Source organism: Lepidochelys olivacea, assembly GCF_965140295.1.
Source record: "Lepidochelys olivacea isolate rLepOli2 genome assembly, chromosome: 6".
In the NCBI taxonomy this organism is placed as follows: Eukaryota; Metazoa; Chordata; order Testudines; family Cheloniidae; genus Lepidochelys; species Lepidochelys olivacea.
Genome location: NC_140416.1, coordinates 40,579,274 through 40,600,597, shown reverse-complemented (window position 1 = coordinate 40,600,597; position 21,324 = coordinate 40,579,274). Strand labels below are relative to the sequence as shown.

General features: G+C 39.8%; 1 protein-coding gene across 2 annotated transcripts in view; it reads right to left on the bottom strand.

Annotated features, from left to right (window-relative positions):
* Positions 1-7,784: 7,784 nt before the first annotated feature.
* LGR4 (leucine rich repeat containing G protein-coupled receptor 4) overlaps positions 7,785-21,324 on the bottom strand; it is a 122,666-nt gene continuing 109,126 nt past the window's right edge. Inside the window, exons 13-18 of one of the 2 annotated variants that reach the window (XM_084630603.1) lie at positions 20,158-20,229; positions 18,571-18,642; positions 18,158-18,283; positions 16,028-16,149; positions 14,868-14,942; positions 7,785-10,654 (exon numbers count right to left, since the gene is read on the bottom strand). In XM_084630603.1, the coding sequence (XP_084486729.1) occupies positions 9,378-10,654; positions 14,868-14,942; positions 16,028-16,149; positions 18,158-18,283; positions 18,571-18,642; positions 20,158-20,229 (1,744 nt within the window). In that variant the 3' untranslated portion in view covers positions 7,785-9,377. Of the gene's footprint in view, positions 10,655-14,867; positions 14,949-16,027; positions 16,150-18,157; positions 18,284-18,570; positions 18,643-20,157; positions 20,230-21,324 lie in introns of both variants that reach the window. The other variant, XM_084630602.1, reaches the window with a different exon arrangement.

Below are 21,324 nucleotides of genomic sequence, written 5' to 3'. Positions count from 1 at the left end.
CAGCAGTGCATGGGATTCTTCCTTCCTAAATGCAGGACTCTGCATTTGTCCTTACTGAACCTCATCAGATTTCTTTTGGCCCAATCCTCCAATTTGTCTAGGTCACTCTGGACCCTATCCCTACCCTCCAGCATATCTACCTCTCCCCCCAGTTTAGTGTCATCTGTGAACTTGCTGAGGGTGCAATTAATCCCATCATCCAGATAATTTAAAAAGATGTTGAACAAAACGGGCCCCAGGACTGACCCCTGGGGCACTCCGCTTGATACCAGCTGCCAATCACTACCCGTTGAGCCCGACAATCTAGTCAGCTTTCTAGCCACCTTATTGTCCATTCTTCCAATCCATACTTTTTTAACTTGCTGGCAAGAATACTGTGGGAGACCATATCAAAAGGTTTGCTAAAGTCAAGATATATCACATCCATTGCTTTCCCCATATCCACAGAGCCAGTTATCTCATCATAGAAGGCAATCAGGTTGGTCAGGCATGACTTGACCTTGGTGAATCCATGTTGACTGTTCCCGATCACCTTGCTCTCCTCCAAGTGCTTCAAAATGGATTCCTTGAGGACCTGCTCCATGATCTTGCTGGGGACTGAAATGAGGCTGACCGGTCTATAGTTCCCCGGGTTCTCTTTCTTCCCTTTTTAAAATATGGGCACTATATTTGCCTTTTTCCAATCGTCCGGGACCTCCCGCAACTGCCACGAATTTTCAAAGATAATGGCCAATGGCTCTACAATCACATCAGCCAACTCCCTCAACACCCTTGGATGCACTAGATCTGGACCCATGGACTTGTGCACGTCCAGCTTTTCTAAATAGTCCTTAACCTTTCCCTAACCTGTTCTTTCACCACTGAGGACTGCTCACCTCCTCCCCATAATGTGTTGTCCAGTGCAGCAGTCTGGGAGCTGACCTTGTCTGTGAAGACCCAGGCAAAAAAAGCATTGAGTACTTCAGCTTTTTCTACATCCTCTGTCACTATGTTGCCTCATCAATTCTGTAAGGGTCCCACACTTTCCCTGACCACCTTGTTGCTAACATACCTGTAGAAACCCTTCTTGTTACTCTTCACATCCCTTGCTTGCTTCAACTCCAACTGTGCCTTGGCCTTCCTGATTGGACCCCTGCATGCTCTAGCAATATTTTTATACTCCTCCCTAGTCATCTGTTCAAATTTTCACTTCTCGTAAGCTTCCTTTTTGAGTTTAAGCTCACTGAAGATTTCACTATTAAGCCAAGCTGGTCGCCTGCCATATTTGCTATTCTTTCTGCACTTTGGAATGGTTTGTTCCTGTGCCCTCAGTAAGTCTTCTTTAAAATACAGCCAGCTCTCCTGGACTCCTTGCCCCCTCATATTAGCTTTCCAAGGAATCCTGCCCATCAGTTCCCTAACGGAGTCTAAGTCTGCTTTTCTTTAATCCAGGGTCCGTATTTTGCTACTCTCCTTTCTTCCTTTTGTGAGGAATCTGAACTCAACCATCTCATGGTCACTGCTGCCTAGGTTGCCACCCACTTCTATTTCCCCTACCACTTCTTCCCTGTTTGTAAGCAACAGGTCAAGAGGAGCATGGTCCCTAGTCGGTTGCTCCAGCACTTGTACCAGGAAGTTGTCCACAACTCTCTTCAAAAACTTCCTGGATTATCTGTGCATTGCTGTATTGCTCTCCCCGCAGATATCAGGGTGATTGAAATCCCCCATTAGTACCAGGGTCTGTGATCTGGAAACTTCAGTTGTCCGAAGAAAGCCTTGTCTACCTCATCCTTCTGATCCAGTGGTCTATAGCACACGCCCACCACAACATCAACCTTGTAGCTCTCATCTCTAAACTTAACCCAAAGACTCTCAACAGGCTTTTCTCCAGTTTCAAACTGGCGCTCTGAGCAATCATACTGCTCTTTTACATACAATGCAACACCTTCACCTTTCCTCCCGTACCTGCCCTTCCTGAACAGTTTATACCCAGCCATGACAGCGCTCCAGTCATGTGAACTGCCCCACCAAGCTTCTGATATTCCAATCACTTTATAGTTCCTTGACTGTGCCAGGACTTCCAATTCTTCCTGCTTGTTTCCCAGGCTTCTTGCATTCATGTTCATGCACCTAAGATAACTAGCCAATTGCCGTACTTTCTCAGTATGAATGAGGAGGCTTCCCGTCTTGTACCCTCCTCTTTGTCCTTGTGTTTCCTCCCGGTATCCCACTCCCCACTTACCTCTGGGCTTAGGTCACCACCTAATGGTTCCTTCTGGCCTGCAGTTCTATGAAATGTATGAAATCATCATTGAAATGTAGCTGTAATGATAATTTAAGGCCTGGTCTTCATCTAAAACTCATGTCCAACCTAGGTACGTCACTTCGGTGTGTGAAAAATTCACACCCTGGGAGAGAGACAGGTAGGTCGACCCAAGTCCCAGTACAGACACTGCTAGAATTCTTCTGTCGACCTAGCTACTGCCTGCCGAGGGCATAGTTTAACTACAGCGATGGAAAAACCCTTCTCTGTGCTGTACCAAGTATCTACACTCAGGCACTACAGCGCTGTTGCATCTGTGATGTAGACATACCCTAAATCCCTGTTCCAGGAGGCATTCACTAAGGAGACATCTCTTTTGGTGATTTGATTACGCTATGTCTTTCTGTTGACTAGTGGGCTTTGGCTCAAACCCTCTAAGATCAGGCTACTTATTAGTTACATATCTTTTCTATTGCTTATTTTTTAAAACTATTTACAAATTTTTAATTACAACTACTCAAAGTTACCCATAGAAAAACTGAAAAAGTCCTTATTAGATACTAGAAAATATATGCTACTAAATAATCATACACAAAATAACAATTAAGAAAAAAACCCTCCTATAAATAAGGGAAGAAAGGGGGAAAAAAGGCAACTAAAATATTTATGAACAACAGCATTTATTACCATGTTGACATTTGGAATGATAATAAAGATATTTAGATTGTTATAAAAAATAAACCCTTTCATTATATTCTTATTCTCTTAATAGCATAAAAATTTAAAAATAGGATAAGTAGGCATTAATCTCATTCCTAGAAGATCATGATGATTTACACACAGCAGAAGTAGTCAATTTAGACTAAAAATTTCTTTCGGCGGAGTTTCAGATGTATTAATCCTTATTTAAATGTGCAATTTTGCAGATTAAAAAAACATGTTCTCTGTATACCACTTCAAGGCTCAGACGTTATAGCATTCATATTTTCTTTCTGTGGATCTGTCTGATGTGAAGAATCTAGAAATATAAAGACTTCCCAATTCACCAAAATCTTGTTTCTGAATTCTCATGCAAGTTAACAAAAATGGAGGGAAAGATATCATCATAGTTCATCATATTTCACCAGAAGCAGCATCAAATTAAAATAATGTAGACAACTTATTTGTAACAGTATCTAATAAAAGGAAACATTAAATTAATATTTTTTTCCATAGATTCTCAATACCAGGAAATATGTCTAAATCTTGAAAATCTTCTTTTAATACCACATCTAAAAATTTTAGATTCTATATATTCCATTTTTTTGACTGTCCATATATTTTGGTGTAAAATTATGCTGTCTAATCTGTTCATTTTCACCACCCTCAGACAAATCCACAGATTTAGTATCTGGTCTTTAAATCTGCAGAGTTTCCAGCAAAGGGAGGAACAGCAGTCCTTTGAGCTAGGGAGAAAGCCACTTGGCCTCATACCCATTACCCCAGCAGACCAGGCTCTGATGGGCCCACCCTGCAAGTGTCTACCTTTGTGAAGATGTATTGGCTGCTTTTAGTTCTTTTTGGTCATATTTTTTCAGAGGCTGTGGAGTTTTGGGGACCTTAATTATAGCGTGTTTTAGCATCTCCTCATATCTGGTATATTTAAAACTTCTTTCCACTGCAATGGGAGTAGCCAAAAGATGGGGACAATTTCTTCTGTGGGAAAATTCTGAAGGAATCTGTATGGATTATTCAGAGTGAAATCCATGGCAAGACTCCCATTGACTTCAGTGGGTCAGGATTTCACCCTGAGGGTACCTCTACACTGCAGTAAAAAAAATCCATGGCACCAAGTCTAAGAGCCCAGGTCAATTGTACTTGGGTTGCGGGGCAAAATTGCAGTGTAGACATTCAGGCTTAGGCTGGATCCTGACTCTGAGAGCCACCCCCCTTGTGGGCTCCAGCCTGAGCCTCAATGTCTATGCTGAAATTTTTAGCTGCACAGTCTAAGTCCAAGTTGGCTGACCCCCAGTTGTCGCCATGCCCCAGGTCTTTTATTACAATGTAGATGTACCCTCAGTCTATATGCTCATGCCAAATTAGTCTCATTATTTACAGGTCACTATCAATCAGTCAACCTTGTGGACCTTTTTTCCCTTTGCAACAAGTCTTCACTTGAATGATCATCTAATTGGAGTAAAAACTCCAACTAACAATACGATTCCTTTTTTTAGAACTGATCATATGGTTAGATTGAGCATTTCAGAGGAAAATGCAGGTAGTGCCTTGTGGCTTTGCAACCCAATGACACACCATATTTTGATATAGTAGAACTCTGCTTATCTACCTAGAAACAAGATAGTCTACTCTATCCCCAACTCAAAAGAAAGATTTTATAGTAAATGCAGCAGTATACTTCATTTACTAAATCTATTATCTCTCATTTCATATTATAAAATACCTTTAATACATTAAAACAAACTCGTCCATATCTAAGTTGTTATGGTATGTGAATGCCTCTACAATTTACAAAAAACAATATGATGCAATATCTTCTCTTTTCAATTTTTTTCATTCACTCAATTAATTGTATAAAATTCAGTCATTAGCAACAGGTGTCCCAGTCTTTAGTGGAAATTAGTAAGATTCTACCATATATAACGGTGACTAAAAAAACCTCCAGCCAAAAAAGAAATCGAAACTTGGAAGCTAGCAGTAAGAGATCAAAAGCACCTAGATAATTAACAATATATAATTAAATTGAGAGTATGATATTTGAGATATGGATAAGCTTCTGAAGAAAACTAGACATGTTTTGATTAATTAAAAAGTACTAGCCTGCAAATTAGAACAGAAGGCTGGTAAAAAACTGTTCAATAAAAGTCAAAAGAAAGTGAGAGAAGTTAGACATAAAAGGATTTGTGTGCAATTTTGAAAAACCTATTTATAATTACAAAATTGAACACAGGAGATTCAGCTGGAACGGTGCAGCTTGAACTGAAAACTTAAGGGATGTAATTGACAACTTGAGACTTATGTAGAAAAATGTACATCACTTAAACTGCAAAAATGGCCCTACATCAGATTAAGAAAACAACATTTGTACATGATAGATTTAATTCTGCAGGTTAAACTAGTGTTTGAGTTTAATTTTTTGTAAAAGCATAATACAAAACCCCATTTTTGTCTTTGATCTATGTTAATATTTTAAATGTTCTCATAAAAGCATGGGCTTGCAGACGTCACTTGTGTAAAACTTCCATTGAAGGAATAACTGCATGAAGTCTGCAGGAATGGACTCCCAATTACAGATTTTAAACTCCAGGTGATCACTCAGGCACAACAGCAAACTGCCGAAATATTTGAAGTAGCTGATTTCAGTAAGCATCCAAAATGGGAATGCCTATTTTTTGTGCCTTATAATACATTTCTTTTTAAAACAAATAAAACTAACTAAAAAGTGAACATAAAAGGTTATTTCTAAGTGGAGACCTTATTACATAAAAGGTTTAGCAGTTTCTGTCTTCAGTATCCTATGACAGTCTAAACAAAGGTACCCCCCACCAGCAGGAGACAAGAAAAATAGCCAAAGTTCTCGTAGTGTCACTACACCTATAGAATGTGATGGATAGATGACCCGGCTCAATTGTTTTCCTGCATCTCGCATATTGGGTAAGTTCTTTCTGACAGGCTAGGTTCCATTTTCTCTGTGGGACTTCTCTCCAGCGCTTGTATTTGACAGGATTTAGAAAAAAGCTCATCCTTATCCTTGCTGCGTGGATGGTTTTAAGTCTGTCCTAAAGTAACGGGAAGGGTTAGAAAATCAGGTGATCTGTTTGTTCTGTTTCCTGCAGAAACCAAGAAGAGTTTAATTTCGTAGGATTTCAATTACTTTAAGTTCAAAACGGCAGTCAGGAAACTATTGTTATCAGAAGAAAAGAGGTTCAGCCTTCAGTGAACATTAATTCTGTAAATAAAGTTTTACTTGACTGAAAAAAGGTTACGCGCTAAAACTATGTAAGACACCTGTGTGTCCTTATTATATTCACCTCTTCATATCATTATGGGGGATAGGGGAGCCACAAGATGACACTTTTGAAGGGTGGATGCTGACAGCTGTATGCTTTGTTGGTGATTTTTCCTGTACCTACCCTGTGGTTGTTCTAGCATTGAGGATTACTACTTCAACTAACTTGTGAGGCATAGGACATTGTTGGCAGACCTTTCCTAGCATTTAACTGGATTTCTCCAAGTTCTCCTGTGCAAGCCCACACCTGCCACCTTTATCTTGTGTTGGTGGAGTTGGGCCCCAGCTCAGTTTTGCAGCCCTCTTTCTCAAGGGAGTGGCTTCAGGGGACTATTGCTTGTATTTCCCACCCACCCCCCCTTCTACCTAATGGTAGAAAGAACCTAATTCATGTTGGCTAGCTTTGGAAGAAACTGGGAGGAATACAATTAACAAGCACCCATTAAGTCACAGTCACAATTAACAAGCACATTACAAACCAATATTTTCCAGGGTTGAAAATGGAAACCTTAACGTATCAACTGAACAGTATCTGACAATTTTACTAATGCTATAAAGAAAGCTATCAATATTTAATAAAGACTGATTTTTTTAAATAAAAAACACTTTGTTGCTCTATACCCTATTTCAGAGGTTCTCAAACTGGGTGTCTGGAACCCTCAGGGGGTCGCGAGGTTATTACATGGGGGGTCGAGAGCTGTCAGCCTCCATCCCAAACCCCGCTTTGTCTCCAGCATTTATCATGGAGTTAAATTTATAAAAAAGTGTTTTTAATGTATAAGGGGGGGTCGCACTCAGAGGCTTGTTATGTGAAAGGGGTCACTAGTACAAAAATTTGAGAACCACTGCCCTATTGGAAGCTTGATAGTTTTTCCTTCCCTACTGACTGTATTTTTCCATTTTCCTCTTTTCAAATAGAGCTGAAAGTAGCTACATATACGTCAAACAGTTATTTAACTGCTGCTACATTGCCAACTGAAGGAATGTTAAACAGATTGTGCATCTCTCACATAATAGTGGCTCAAAAAAAGTGCATCTTGGCAATGAAATGATGGGTTTTAAAAAAATAAATATTTAGCATCTGGATGACCTTCCAAGTCATACTAAAAATGTACAGGTACCTTTGGGCTTAAATTCTGTACTTCACAATGAGGAGTGCTTTGTAAACATCCAGAGAAGTGTTTGGCTTTTTTAACTTACTGCAAGTCTACAGCATTAAGTGTAGTTCATAAATTCACATTTAAACCGGCAACTCTGTTGTTCTGTTGGCACATCTCTTTCCAAAACTCCAACCATATGTAATGCACTGTATCTGACACAGTATTTATGAGCATAATTTCCCATGCTGATTTTGTGCATCTGGAACATTTCCAAGATCTTAAGCATTTTTGAAGAAGTGTCATTTCTAGAAATATCCATGTACACTTTATCTGCTTTTACTGAGACACTCCATGCCAACTTAAGATGAAATATTTATGAGTATAACTATAAGAAAGCTAAAACTCTGGGATGGTTTACTTCTCTCTGCTTTTGTTTGTTTTTACTTGATTAGTTTGGCTTACAAAAATTACAGCATACAGTAAATGAAACCCTCCCAATATTTTGTACAAACTACATGATTTGATATACAAGGATTCTGTTTTATTACAGTGACAATGTACAACCATGTCTATTTACAATGCAAAAAAGTATATAAACCACAATTACTGGCAGCCACTATAGTTTAGGAGGTAGCTTTAATTAACAAAATGAACTGAAGCCATATTTCCCATCATGTGTTCTATCAAATAATTTACAATACAAAGATAAAAATTCATTATATGCACAGTATGTACAGTTTAATTCTCAAAACAGCAATCTAGCTTAAATCTTAACAAGAACATTTCCAGAGTAACTGGTACGGCAGTGGATTTGCTATTGATTCAGCATATTGTTCAAGAAACTTCTATAATTACTTTGATCATGCATTCATAACTTCATGTTGATCAAACTTCAAACTAAGTACAGATAAAAGGATAATTGATGGTAATTAAGCGATACATGGGCTTAGATGCTTAAGAAAAAATTTAAATTACCGGTAATTTACCAATTCACATGAAAATTAGTCCGTCTCACCACACTGTACTTTACTCGGAGAAAAATAATTGGCAGAGATGAAGAAGTTTCTATATTGAAAACTGCTTTTCATTGCCACCCCTTCTGGTAAAGTCTCAAGATGATCAGAGACATCATTGTGTGTATAAGCACTGTTGCAAACAGTGAATAGGGCTGGAAAATATTTTAGCTTCTCTCTCTCTCTTTCTAAATAAGCATGCTAACCTCACACACAGACAGCACTGATGATATACACTGTCTAGCCCATGGAAATTCCTTCTGGTAGTATGATCTTACATAATACTGAAGAATGGTACTATGGTTTTCACCTGAAGCAGTGTGTCTCCACTGAAAACCATGTTCAGTTCTACCGACAACTGTTAATATTCTTATTTCATACAGTCTGCAGATCTTGACGGATGACAAAAGATTTTTTTAAATAAAAATAGTTATCTTATTAAGATCAAATCTTAGTTTGAAATATAAAAAACAAAAACGTTATACCTATATTGCTCTCACAGTTCTGTATGGGAGACTTAGTCCCTTCTTTTGGCCCTGCAGTAAGTCATCCTGAGATTAATGCTGAAAATACTATACAAAGCTAGCAACAATTTTTTCTTAATTATAGAAAATCACATTTAAAAATTATTTCTTAATATTAACAGCTGTCCCTTATATTGTGCTTAACCAGAAAAATTGACAGAACTTGCCTTACACAACAGTAGAAGCAAAATACAATGGGAGTTCAACATGGAAACAGACCTTTAGCACATAAAAACTGTATAAAAGAAACCACTATTGCTTGGAAAGAATAAAAATATTGGTTACAAGTTTTAGTTTACCAATTATTTACAGTTGGCAACTCCCCCCCTCCCCTCAAATGTATGGCTCAAGAAATTTACTGCCCACTTCCCTTCTTTACAAGTGACACCACACAATGATTACAAAAGTGCTTCCTGGTTGAAAGGTCAGAACAGGTATGGTCTATGAAACATTGTACTTCTTCCTTATGAGAACAGCTTACAGCAAAGCCTCTCAGTCTTTAATTCTTGGTATATTGTAGGCATAACGAACCAAAGGGAATCCTCTGCTTTGATAGAAACATGCGCGACCACAGGCCTGCACTTGGTCTGAACTGTCCGACACAAAAGAGTCGTCCTCATCCGCATAATCAGAATGGGCAGACTGCGTGCCACAGTCTGACCAATACCCATCTGGCCGTTGGCAAGGCACCACTGCCAGTGTAGGACAACTGTGTGATTTTATTAAGTGTTTGCATGGTACAGGTTTGGATAAAAGAAGTGATTCACAACATTCACACATGGTAAGGTTACCCTGCAAATGTGAATACATGCCACAGTCATAGTAGAAATCCTGTGTCACACAGCCACCTTGTGTATTGACAGCAATTGCCACTGCTCCATTTTTTTTGGTGATACGCCGTCTGAGTAATTTCCAGTCTTCCTTGAACATTGGGTTGAAAAAAACGTACAGGACTGGATTCAGACAAGCAGGTAATGGGAAAAATATTAGAGTAACAGACTTCATTATTTCAGGGCTGATAGAGATTGCAGTTATCAGTGGTGCAAATGAGAAAAATGCAACAGGACAGAAAAAGATGCAGTTGGTGAAGATTAGCCAAGCGACATGCTTAATCATGCTGGATTGTGTGTTTTCTGAGAGGTCCTCTTTTTCCAAGTTGCAGTAAAGTTTAGTATAAATAATAGCCATTAGCAAAAATGCTAATGAGTTTAGGAGCACTAAAGTTACTGTAAACCCTAGTGAAGGTGTTTCTCCAGTGGGGAAGGGCAAGCAGAGGGGTGAGGCTGAATACTCCCCTTTATGGAAAAGTGGTAAGCATCCAGCTACCATAGCACACAGAAAAGCAAAAATTGCAGCAATTTGGAATTGTTTTACGTGATTGCTTTTCCCATTTTTAATTATCTCTTTTGCAGAGAAGCTTCGTTCAACAGCTGCCAACATCAGGAAAAAAATGGCACTCTCTGATGAAAAGATTGCAAGAAACCCAGCAACTTTACAACCACGGCCAGTCTCCCACCATATGCCAAATTCAGCAAATCTTCCCCAAGAGATCGCATCCAGGAAAGTTAATATACCGGTATAGATGCCCATAAATAAATTAGAGACAGAAATCAGGCCTATAAACAGTTTGGAGGAAGACAATGGAGTACAAGATGCAAATATCGTTAACATGACAAGCAGGTTGAAGAACAAGGCAACCAAAAAAATAAACCAGACAGTAAGTCGAATCATCCAACTTCCCAGTAAATATTCACAGGGCTTAAAAGCACCTAGAAGAAACACAACAAAAAGGACAAGGGAATAAGAAAAATAAAATAGCATTGAAAATCTTGCATAATTAAGCACTATTACAAGCACAGAACTCATTATTTCTAGAATAACAGCACTCATCTGAAATCCTAAATAGGTCAGTTGAAAGTAAACTGTGCTGCTAAAGCTATTTACAAATTAATTAAGCCTAAAGAGATAATTACTAGGAAGAATGGTCATTCAGGAATAGTTTGTGTAAACAAAATAATTAATTAAACCCTAATTGTCTTTCTGCTACTCAGAGCTTTTATTAGGGTCACCTAAATAACTTTTATTTTTACCTCCATACTTTTTATAAACACATTGGTACAAAGAAATAGAAACACTTTACTGTTCAAATTAATCCTGAAAAATTTGCCCCACTCCTTTTTTTAAAAAAAAAAAAAAAAAAACCAAGTTCCCATAATATGCGGTTCACAAACAGTCCCTTTGGAGTAGCTCTGGGTTATTTTAAGTTGTCAATGTTTCTTCTTTAAAAAAAAAAAAAATTACAAGGAAACACTTTTCTAAAAAGCCTGCAAACTCAATTTATTTACTTAAACAGGGGCAGGATTTCACCACAAGTTTTCTGTTCTCAGCCCTGCCAGCAACACACTGTGTTACCTTGGGGAAGTCACAGAAGAAAATTATACTCTACATTTTTTGCCATGGAGATGAAGAAATGAGAGATAAATCAACTTAAACCATAAATCTGTCACAAGAAAGGGATTGATCTTAAGCAGCACCATTGCTCCCACACTCCCTTAAATCCCCTCCAGATGAACTCCTATAGGAGATCACATGGATGTCATGAAGGTTATTTAATGAATCTATCTAGTGCATTTTGAAAGTCAATGATAAGATGTGCACGCTCTCTCTCTCTCTCTATTTATTTACCTATATATCTACATATGCAAAGTAATACTCTTGAGAGTCCTCAAAAACGTTGTGATAGGCCTTGGCCCTTGCTGTGTCCCAAGCACTGAAAGCTACACTAAACGTCGTAAGTGGCAATCCCTCTTGCACTATAAGGTGGGTAGAAAGCTGGCTAGATTGTCGGGCTCAACGGGTAGTGATCAATGGCTCCATGTCTAGTTGGCAGCCGGTATCATGTGGAGTGCCCCAAGGGTCGGTCCTGGGGCCGGTTTTATTCAATATCTTCATAAATGATCTGGAGGATGGTGTGGATTGCACTCTCAGCAAATTTGCGGATGATACTAAACTGGGAGGAGTGGTAGATACGCTGGAGGGGAGGGATAGGATACAGAAGGACCTAGACCAATTGGAAGATTGGGCCAAAAGGAATCTGATGAGGTTCAATAAGGATAAGTGCAGGGTCCTGCACTTAGGACGGAAGAACCCAATGCACAGCTACAGACTAGGGACCGAATGGCTAGGCAGCAGTTCTGCGGAAAAGGACCTAGGGGTGACAGTGGACGAGAAGCTGGATATGAGTCAGCAGTGTGCCCTTGTTGCCAAGAAGGCCAATGGCATTTTGGGATGTATAAGTAGGGGCATAGCGAGCAGATCGAGGGACGTGATCGTTCCCCTCTATTCGACATTGGTGAGGCCTCATCTGGAGTACTGTGTCCAGTTTTGGGCCCCACACTTCAAGAAGGATGTGGATAAATTGGAGAGAGTCCAGCGAAGGGCAACAAAAATGATTAGGGGACTGGAACACATGAGTTATGAGGAGAGGCTGAGGGAGCTGGGATTGTTTAGCCTGCAGAAGAGAAGAATGAGGGGGGATTTGATAGCTGCTTTCAACTACCTGAAAGGGGGTTCCAAAGAGGATGGCTCTAGACTGTTCTCAATGGTAGCAGATGACAGAACGAGGAGTAATGGTCTCAAGTTGCAGTGGGGGAGGTTTAGATTGGATATTAGGAAAAACTTTTTCACTAAGAGGGTGGTGAAACACTAGAATGCGTTACCTAGGGAGGTGGTAGAATCTCCTTCCTTAGAGGTTTTTAAGGTCAGGCTTGACAAAGCCCTGGCTGGGATGATTTAACTGGGAATTGGTCCTGCTTTGAGCAGGGGGTTGGACTAGATGACCTTCTGGGGTCCCTTCCAACCCTGATATTCTATGATTCTATGAGGAATCTCAGACGGCCCCAGCTCTATGCCACGTGCCAGTGGCCATAGGGTGCAGTGACTCTTTTAGGACAAGGGGGAGCCTGGGCAGAAGGTGCTACCATCTTGAGCTGGTGAAAAGCTGCTGGAGGCTGATCCAGCCAGCACAAGATAACCCCAATTTAGAGCGTCAAGGGCCACAAATGGCCCCAGGACCACACAGTAGATACAGTCTACTCCAAACTCTGAGTGAAAGAGTTATTGTGGAAAAGCATCAAAAGGTCAGTGCTAAAATCCCTCAAGGTCTTAACTGCCTTTTTGAACTCTGTTTCAGAACCCAGTAGAATTTAATTTTGCCTCTAGTTTATAGCCAAGACAAATGTTCTTCTGCATTAAGGAAAATCAGTTTACATAATGGTACAGTTGGATCATTAGATAATAGACCAACCAAAACAGATGACAAATTTCACTTTCTTGCAGGCATTCCCAAGTAGTAGATTCCTCACTGATTAATTATTTTCAAACCATATTTTTTTCATATCACATGAACATACTAATGTTAATCAGAATACTACTTTAAAGCAAAAACTGCATACTATTTAGGAAAATAAAAAGGGAACAAACAGTGTTTACGGAAAGGGAATTCAATATTTCCAAAACCAAATTGCAAATCACTTTCTAACAGCTGTAGGATATGCTAGCGGCTATCTCTACCACTTTGACAGAAAAAATCCCCTTCAGCCTTCAACCACCTTCATCCACTGCCTTCTCTGCCACCTCATGCTTCTCATTCCCCCAGGAAAAGTCTTCCTTTTCCCAGTCTCAGTGCAAGCACATGGGTAATGTGGGGAGGGAGGTGTTGTTGATGCTTCTTATTGCTGGCTCCATTAGTTAAGTGACTGGCAATCTATTCTCTGCAGCTAGGCAAAGTGAGGAGTGGACCTGGCGTATGAACAGTGATTCTGAATTTACACAGAGGGCAGGTGTCCTTGAGATCAGAGCAACATCTTGAACTGGGAAGAGATTATGAGCTGGGGGGGCTGGAGGTATGCAGTAAGCTTAAAAAACAAGTAGCTGTGCTTAGCTCCTTAAAGAGCCGAAGCATCACCAGCATGTGCAAAATGAGAGAGCTAAAGGCTGTAAAGCTTTTACCAGAGCACATGAATTAGAATTCCTTTGAGCAACCTAATAATCTAAAAGCAAACAAGCAGAAAGCAGCACAGGTTAAATTCATTCCTAATGTAACTGATGAGTTCAGTGCAGCTACACCAATGATGAATTTTTCCCTATAATCATAAACTGCTTTCCTGTGACCCAGGAAATCTCTCTTAACACTCCACATATGAAAACAGAAGCTGGCACAAAAGGCAAAAGCCAGTCTGGTGAATCCGAATAATGGATTCAAAATATTGCCATGAGAGGCAGAGATAAAATAGGTGTAGGCCCCTCTCCATCTTGTGGCAATTGCCTTGACAGTACGCCTCTGTGCAGGGAAGCAGGGGGATGGGAGGGGAACGCGAAGTTGGCAGGTACATGGCAGGAGCCATATTAGCTGGCTGGAACAATGTGCAATGGTTCTTAGCAGGTCTGCAGTGGGCAGGGGCTTACTCGGTAGTATGTCTGAGCCTTCTGGGTGACCTGGCAAGGAAGGAATAGCAGCTATGGAGAAGGAAGATAGGTGGGCAGGAAGAGTAGCAATGGAAGCTGTCTGTGGTGTTTCTTTGTAATATCAGAGAATTTCAGCAACTCCACAAACACTGTAATCTTTTATAGTTGGAGCAGTTCGGATGCACTACTAATGTGGAGAGTTGGTCCAAAGCATTAAAGGACAATAAATACTGTCAACTCTAAATATAAAGGTTAAGACTCTGTGTGCACTGAGCTTGGGAACCGCACATGGACTTTTCCCAACATGGCTCTCTACTACAGTGCTAAATTGGGCCAAATCCTGTGGTATTTACTTACCCAAAGATACCACTGACATCAGTGGGAGTTTCACCCAAGCACTGCAGGACTGTGTACACACAGGGACCATGACGCATTACAGACATAATTCAATAGACAGCAAAAGCACAATAAAAGGCTAGAAGTTCAGAGTATAACTAAAGTGGTTGTTTTAATTACCTGTTGTGGGTGTACAATGAATAATTGTCTGACCCAGTTCTTCATTCTCATCAGTGTTTGGAACATCTGCATCTGCTGTAGCTGAGTAAAAGCAGGAATTTTAGTCCTGAAGTAGCATGAGTTTGATTTTTTCTAATATTTTTAACCAGATACTACTTTTTTTGAAACCACCCAATTGAGCATGAAAGTATTTTTAAATCATAAAGCAATTAACTCCTTTCTCTGGGGATTATATATGCTCAATGCTATTTTAATTATCTATCTATCTATATTCCACTCCCCGCCCTCCAAACACTCAGACTCTTTAGATTCTATTTTGTTCTGCGGGACTTGAGGAACTCTGCGAAAATCCCCAAGACAAATCTCATGGATGCTAGGAGTTCAAGAAAGGAAGGGAAGGAGCAGGTCACTTACTCCCTTCCTCCTGTTGTTGCTCCACCCCTACAGTAATCCCATTACATCTTGTTTCTCCCCTCTTTTATCCCCTTCCCTGTACAGTACTACTGGGCCCCTAAGATGAATGCTATGTGGGAGAAAGAGTTGGGAGATGCACTCCCACCAGCAATCCCTCTCCTCTCTTTCCCCTCCACATTCAGCACTCCCTACTACAATCTACAGGCAAGGGTTCTTGCCAGCAATCCTTAGTGCCCACAATGACTTGTGGGATCTGGCTGGCTCCTGGAAAAGAAATACAGATGGACTTTGGGTTGAGAACTACTGCTTTAAGCCAAGGCAGTGCCAGCCTCCATATTGAGAGGAGAACGTGGAAACCTGAAACTAGGGATTGAAAGCTCACAGTTAAGACCCTGTCTCTAAAGGGAGATGGAGATGCTAAGACCAGCGGAATATTTCTTAGAGAGAGCTCTGAGGAGCAAGTGAATGGCAAGATAACTGACCCTGCCAATTTAGAACAATGGAAGAAGAAACATTTATTTTCTAACTGAAACAGGGAAAAGCTTATGTTATCCAACAAGACACATCCCACTTGTTTGGAAATAGGAATTGGATCATATAGAACCAACTATTTTGTAGCGGGTTCTCATATAATAAAAAGTTTTTAAATGAGTTTCTACATCTGTTTGTTGGAGAACATAATTATCTCCCTGGTCGGGCCTAACTTACGCAATGCAGCGGAACACCTAGTACAATGGAGCACTCACCTCTATCATGATCTATCAACACACTCTGATCATGGTGGCTGGAATCTTCCATGTTAGAATTCAAATAAGAGTCACAACCCCAAAATGCACAGCACTGGTAGGCATATGGAACAGACAGAGACCTGAAATACAGGCAAAACAATGAACAATATTAGCTGGCAGCATCTATATTCTTTTTAAAAGTGGGATGCTTCAAAGCTAAAACTGTTCAAGAGCAGCTTCTTTTTGACACATTCATTAATAAAGACCAACTTCAAACTGGAATCAGTTATGACAGTTTCTGAAGAGCTTTTACTTTAGGATACTAAAACTGACTAGAAAGGGTGTTCTTAATTTTGCAAAAGAAACACTAAAGCAGAGGTGGTTTGGATCAGGATTCCATTTCATCCAAGCCCTCAGTCTGTGGTGAAGGTAAAGAAACATTCCTCTTGGTTTGGCTCAACTCTATCTTATGCAAAGCAAGTTGTTACTAGTATTCATGTTATCACTTGTATACATAGAAATGAAAACTAATCAAGCTGGCTGAAGAGTAACTTTGTTGCGCAAGTAAGTTAATTCCCAGGTGACCACGTTATTCAGCATGCATCTGTCATCCTTATTGTTCATTTTGTTTAAATGAAATCCTTCACAGTGTAAGTCAGGATTTCCTGGTATGCACCTTCCTTTCTGCCAGTAATGGGACATGCTAAAAAATCAGTGCAAAAAAGGACGGGAGGGGCTGGCCACATATAAAGTTCAGCACTAATCGGTTGCCGTGAAAATCTATGCAAAAGCAGTGGCCTCATGGAGCTTTATCTGAATTTTTCAGGTAAGATGATGTAGCCAACCTGATTGCTAACGATGTACGCAACTGTTCTGCTTCTTCTCAATCAATGGAACAGATTATATTGCTAACATTGAAGGTTATTTTTCTCTCAAGATAAAAGAAAATTAAGGTGGAGGGGTGGGGGGAATAGTACAATAAACCACACTTATAGGAAATGGGGCACTGAAGAGATTTAGAAAAGGGGTGCATATTCAAAGAACCACCACAAGATTAGTCAGGTAGGTTGCACTTTGATTTCTGAAGCATGGTCTCTGTACTCTAAAACAGTGGTGCTTCCTCACCACTCTGGTAATTCCTACATATGGAAAGTGGAATTTTACAAGGTTCATGTCAAAATATGGTAACTCTTACCAGTCTAGAATGCCCCTGTGCTAATCAGTATTAAGCAATGTACATAGGTATACAGTATTTTGAGATGGGCATACTTCTAATTACCCTTACAACAAAATCTCACAAAACCAACGTCATTCTGAGTCAAGGCTATAATAGAAATCCTACAAGAACTGAATTGTGCCTGGACACTATTTATATGCTCATCTTGGAGGAGTGTCAGAATACAGAATGCCATGCTACGGTAGTTTCCAGCTTGTGGATCAAAAAAGCTGAGTCTTTTGTTAACACATGACTGAATATCACGAACTTCTGGGATTGAATCCTAGACGTCTCTGACTCTTTCCTCTGGTCTTGGGCAAGTAAGTGTCTTTGCCTCAAATTGTCCCATCTGTAACAATTCTTACCTGCCTCAGAGGGGTCATAAGAATTATGTTTCTATAGATCTTTGAAAATGAAAAAATCTACATAATGGTCTGATCCAAAGCCCACCAAAGTCAATGAGCGTGTTTCCATTGATTTCAACAAGCTTTTGGATCAAGCCCTAAATGCCTACTGTCGTTATTGTGCTGGGCCTCACAGAATAACCAGCATTTGTATAAAGGGTTGGGGTGGTGGAATCATAAAGCCAGCTCCCATCTTCCAGATTCTAGGAAGTTGACATGCTCAGTCACTAGCAAATGGGTCTTCACAGGTGTCCCGAACTCCATCCATACAACGACTCCAATTCAGAAATAAGGGGTGGGGTGGAAGTGTGTCAAGGATTCCAAGAACAACAGGTGAGAGGAGCCTTATGGAATAAGAATGGTCAAGATCCCCCCGACTTACTACAAAACTCCGGCACAACTGAGCTTACTTAACAGGAACACAGTGACCTTAACTGAGTTGACTTGACTTGTGTTACATTGTTTGTTCATCTGAATGCTATTTTAAACGTTCACCTGAACAGTCTGTAGTTTTATCTACCAACATACCGGAGCTTCACAAAGTCCTTTGCTGCCAATGCGTCTTTCAGCTCAGAGTTGCCTGCAAGTTTAAGCTGGTTTAGTCCATTTAGTCCCTCAGTTGGAAATGAAGTCAGCTCGTTGAAACTTAAGTCTCTGAAAGGTAAGTATTAAAATTGTTACACACAATAAGTCTGAAGATCCCATGGCGTGTTTCATATGAGTATGGATCTGCTCTAGTGTTTTTTGGCTAACGGTCAACAGGCTAACGGTCTCCACACAAGAGAGAGGAGTGCCTCATTTCATTGCTGTGTGCGTGTAGTTTGGGGATCTATAGGGATGAAAAGTGATATGAAATGCAAACACACATCAGGTTGGAGTGAGAAAATTTTTACCATTTCAGAAATTTAGGGCTGGTTTATTGCACAAAATGGCCTACTTACAGATTAGTTATAGCACCAAGTGTAGTAAATGCCTCCTTGTGAACCTGCTGGATCAAGTTTCTACTGAGATCACTGCAATTAATAAAAAATGCCATTTAGTTAGCAATTTCACTGAAATTTCAGAATAACCATTGTTTGGGAGCTCGGCAAGTGGCAGTCACATTATACCTCTCACAGGAAAGCCAAGTAATCTGTATGGTTTAACAACATTTTGGTATCTCCATGACATTTTCCATATAGAATCATGTATATATGGGCTTAATCCTGCTAGGTGCTGAGCATCTGGAGAGAGGTGAGAACATAAGCTCTTTGGGACAAGAATGCATCTTATTTTATATCTGTACAACACAATGGGACTCTGACTGGAGCTTTGGAGTGTTACTGTAATGTAAATAAGATGGAGAGAGCAGTGAGTTTTCACATGCAGGATCAAGGCTGGAGGCCTTACACTGTAGGGACTAACTGCTGCTATTATTTACTTAATAGCAGCTGTGAATTTCTGGGATCTCATATCTCCCTTTTATTAGCCCCTCAATAAGCAATGTACACTTTCGTATTATCCACCACATTTTAAGTCCTAATGTTTACCAATAAATTGTTTCATATTATAAATTTGCCAACATCAAGTAAAACACAGACAGTAATGCTCCAGTAAAAACATTAACATGACAGAGAACAGTCAAAAAAATCTCCCAAGAAATTTAACCTTGATAGTTCTCAAACACCTTACTATTTGTCCACTCAAAAGCAGGCATGCCAAACCCATGGGAAAAAAAACGCAGAAATTGGGCTTGTTTTTGGCTTAATTGGCTCGTGAGGGTTTGAAGGTAATAATCTGTCTTGTATTAATAGGCTAGATGTTCTATATCCCAAGACAAAACTAACCATGATCTAGTTTTTGGCTAGTTTTTGGCTTGTAGCTTGTTTGGCTTGTAGCAGCTTATTGCTTCATTTTTGATCGGCTCCCGACAAGTAGGGGCCAGGAGCAAGCAGGTGTGGGGGGAAGAGAGTCGGGGTGCACAGTGGGCCCACCACAGTCCCTGACTGCACACTGAAGGGATCTAGTCACAGAGTGTTGAGGTTCTTAGAGACTGGCTGGTTTTGGCCTCATTTTGAAATGGGATTCGCTTGATTTTTGGCTTACTGTGAAAGCCAGGTGCTTATTTATTGCATGAAAGTTGGCAACTGTGTTCATGTTTACTACTTTAGGTCTGAGAGAATAACATTTGCCCTACTTTACTTACGCTGCTTTTTGCAATTTACTTCAGGTAAAAATAGTTAACTTAATTATAAAAATAACAAGAACCACTTTTTACCAAACTTGGCATGTAAAATACATATTTTCTTGCAATGTATTTATATGAATATATAAATATTAAGTACAGAAAAAGAGTAAAACTGGTGCCTAATAAAAACAGTAATTATCATATAGATCATGGTTAGCTTTGTCTTGGGATATAGAACATCTAGCCTATTAATACAAGACAGATTATTACCTTCAAACCCCCATATTTAATTATGAATCATAATTTATGTCCCATAGTATTCAGAAAGTAAAAATAAGTAAATAAAAATATATATACTTACAGGATGCGTAGGGAAGTTAGTCCCTGAAAGGTGTCTTCTTTGATTTCCTGGATTTGATTATGTTGTAAGGAACTGGAATGCGGGGGGAAAAAAAACACGTTATTTGGAAGCTAATTTCTGCCAAAATGAGTGATATTTGGCTTTTGTTTTTTCCCTCATCTATTTGTACATTATCCTCTACTGCTTTCCCCAGTCTGTTGCGCTACAGAACTAAGCAAATCAGAACAATGGGAATAAGATAAGATACTAATCAATACCATTGACTGATGAAATTATTTTTCTGATCATCCCTCTATTTTGAGCCCACTGTTTAAATAACTGTTCTCCACTTCACCATAATAGGCATGGCTATTTTCTCTTGAAAGGTTAATTCAATATTTGGAGCCCCCTTATGGAGTTTCTAGCCCATTTTATTCACAACCCATTTGGCAGAGGTGAACACTGACAAAGTGAGGTTTGAACTATCTCCAAGCCATAAGTGTCACTTTGTGACACAGATGCACCTTGGCATTTAAAACAAACCTACTCACTTCCAGGTTGAGATGATTTAGGCCAAGCTCCAACCCAGAGTAAACTACTACTTCTTAAAATATGGATTTATAAAAGGAAAACACTGAGAGACCCTTCATTATGCAACAGCTAAGGGGCAGGTTATCTTTCCAATTCATTCTCTTCCTATGTGCCCACCTGATAGTCAACATTCATTGAGGGGCTCCTGCATTCTAGGCAATAGATCTGAACTCTAAGGAACATTTTGAAAGCAAGGTAGCTTTAGCAGAGCCCAGCTGGCCCCAGAATTTGCTGCCCTTGGTAGAAAGCTTGATCTCTTTTGCACTGACAGTCAGGGCACAGGACAAGATTAATCTGTTTATTCCACCTGCTTGCCAGTGGATGAAATATTAACACTTTTCTCTAAGGGCAGCAGGGGATGGTGCATTTTTATGCTGCCTTCAACCACAGGACTGTTTCTGGCAGTGGAAGAAAGTGGTGGAGATTGGAGGGTTGTTATTTAAAAAAAAGATCTATTTTTGAATCAGGTAAATTCTTATTAAAAATCAAATTATGTGGTCTCATAAATTGAGCAGGCACTTTACAATGTACAACATATTCCCTGCCCTGAAGAACTCACAATCTGAGGGCCTAAACCTGCAAGGTGCCTACTACCCT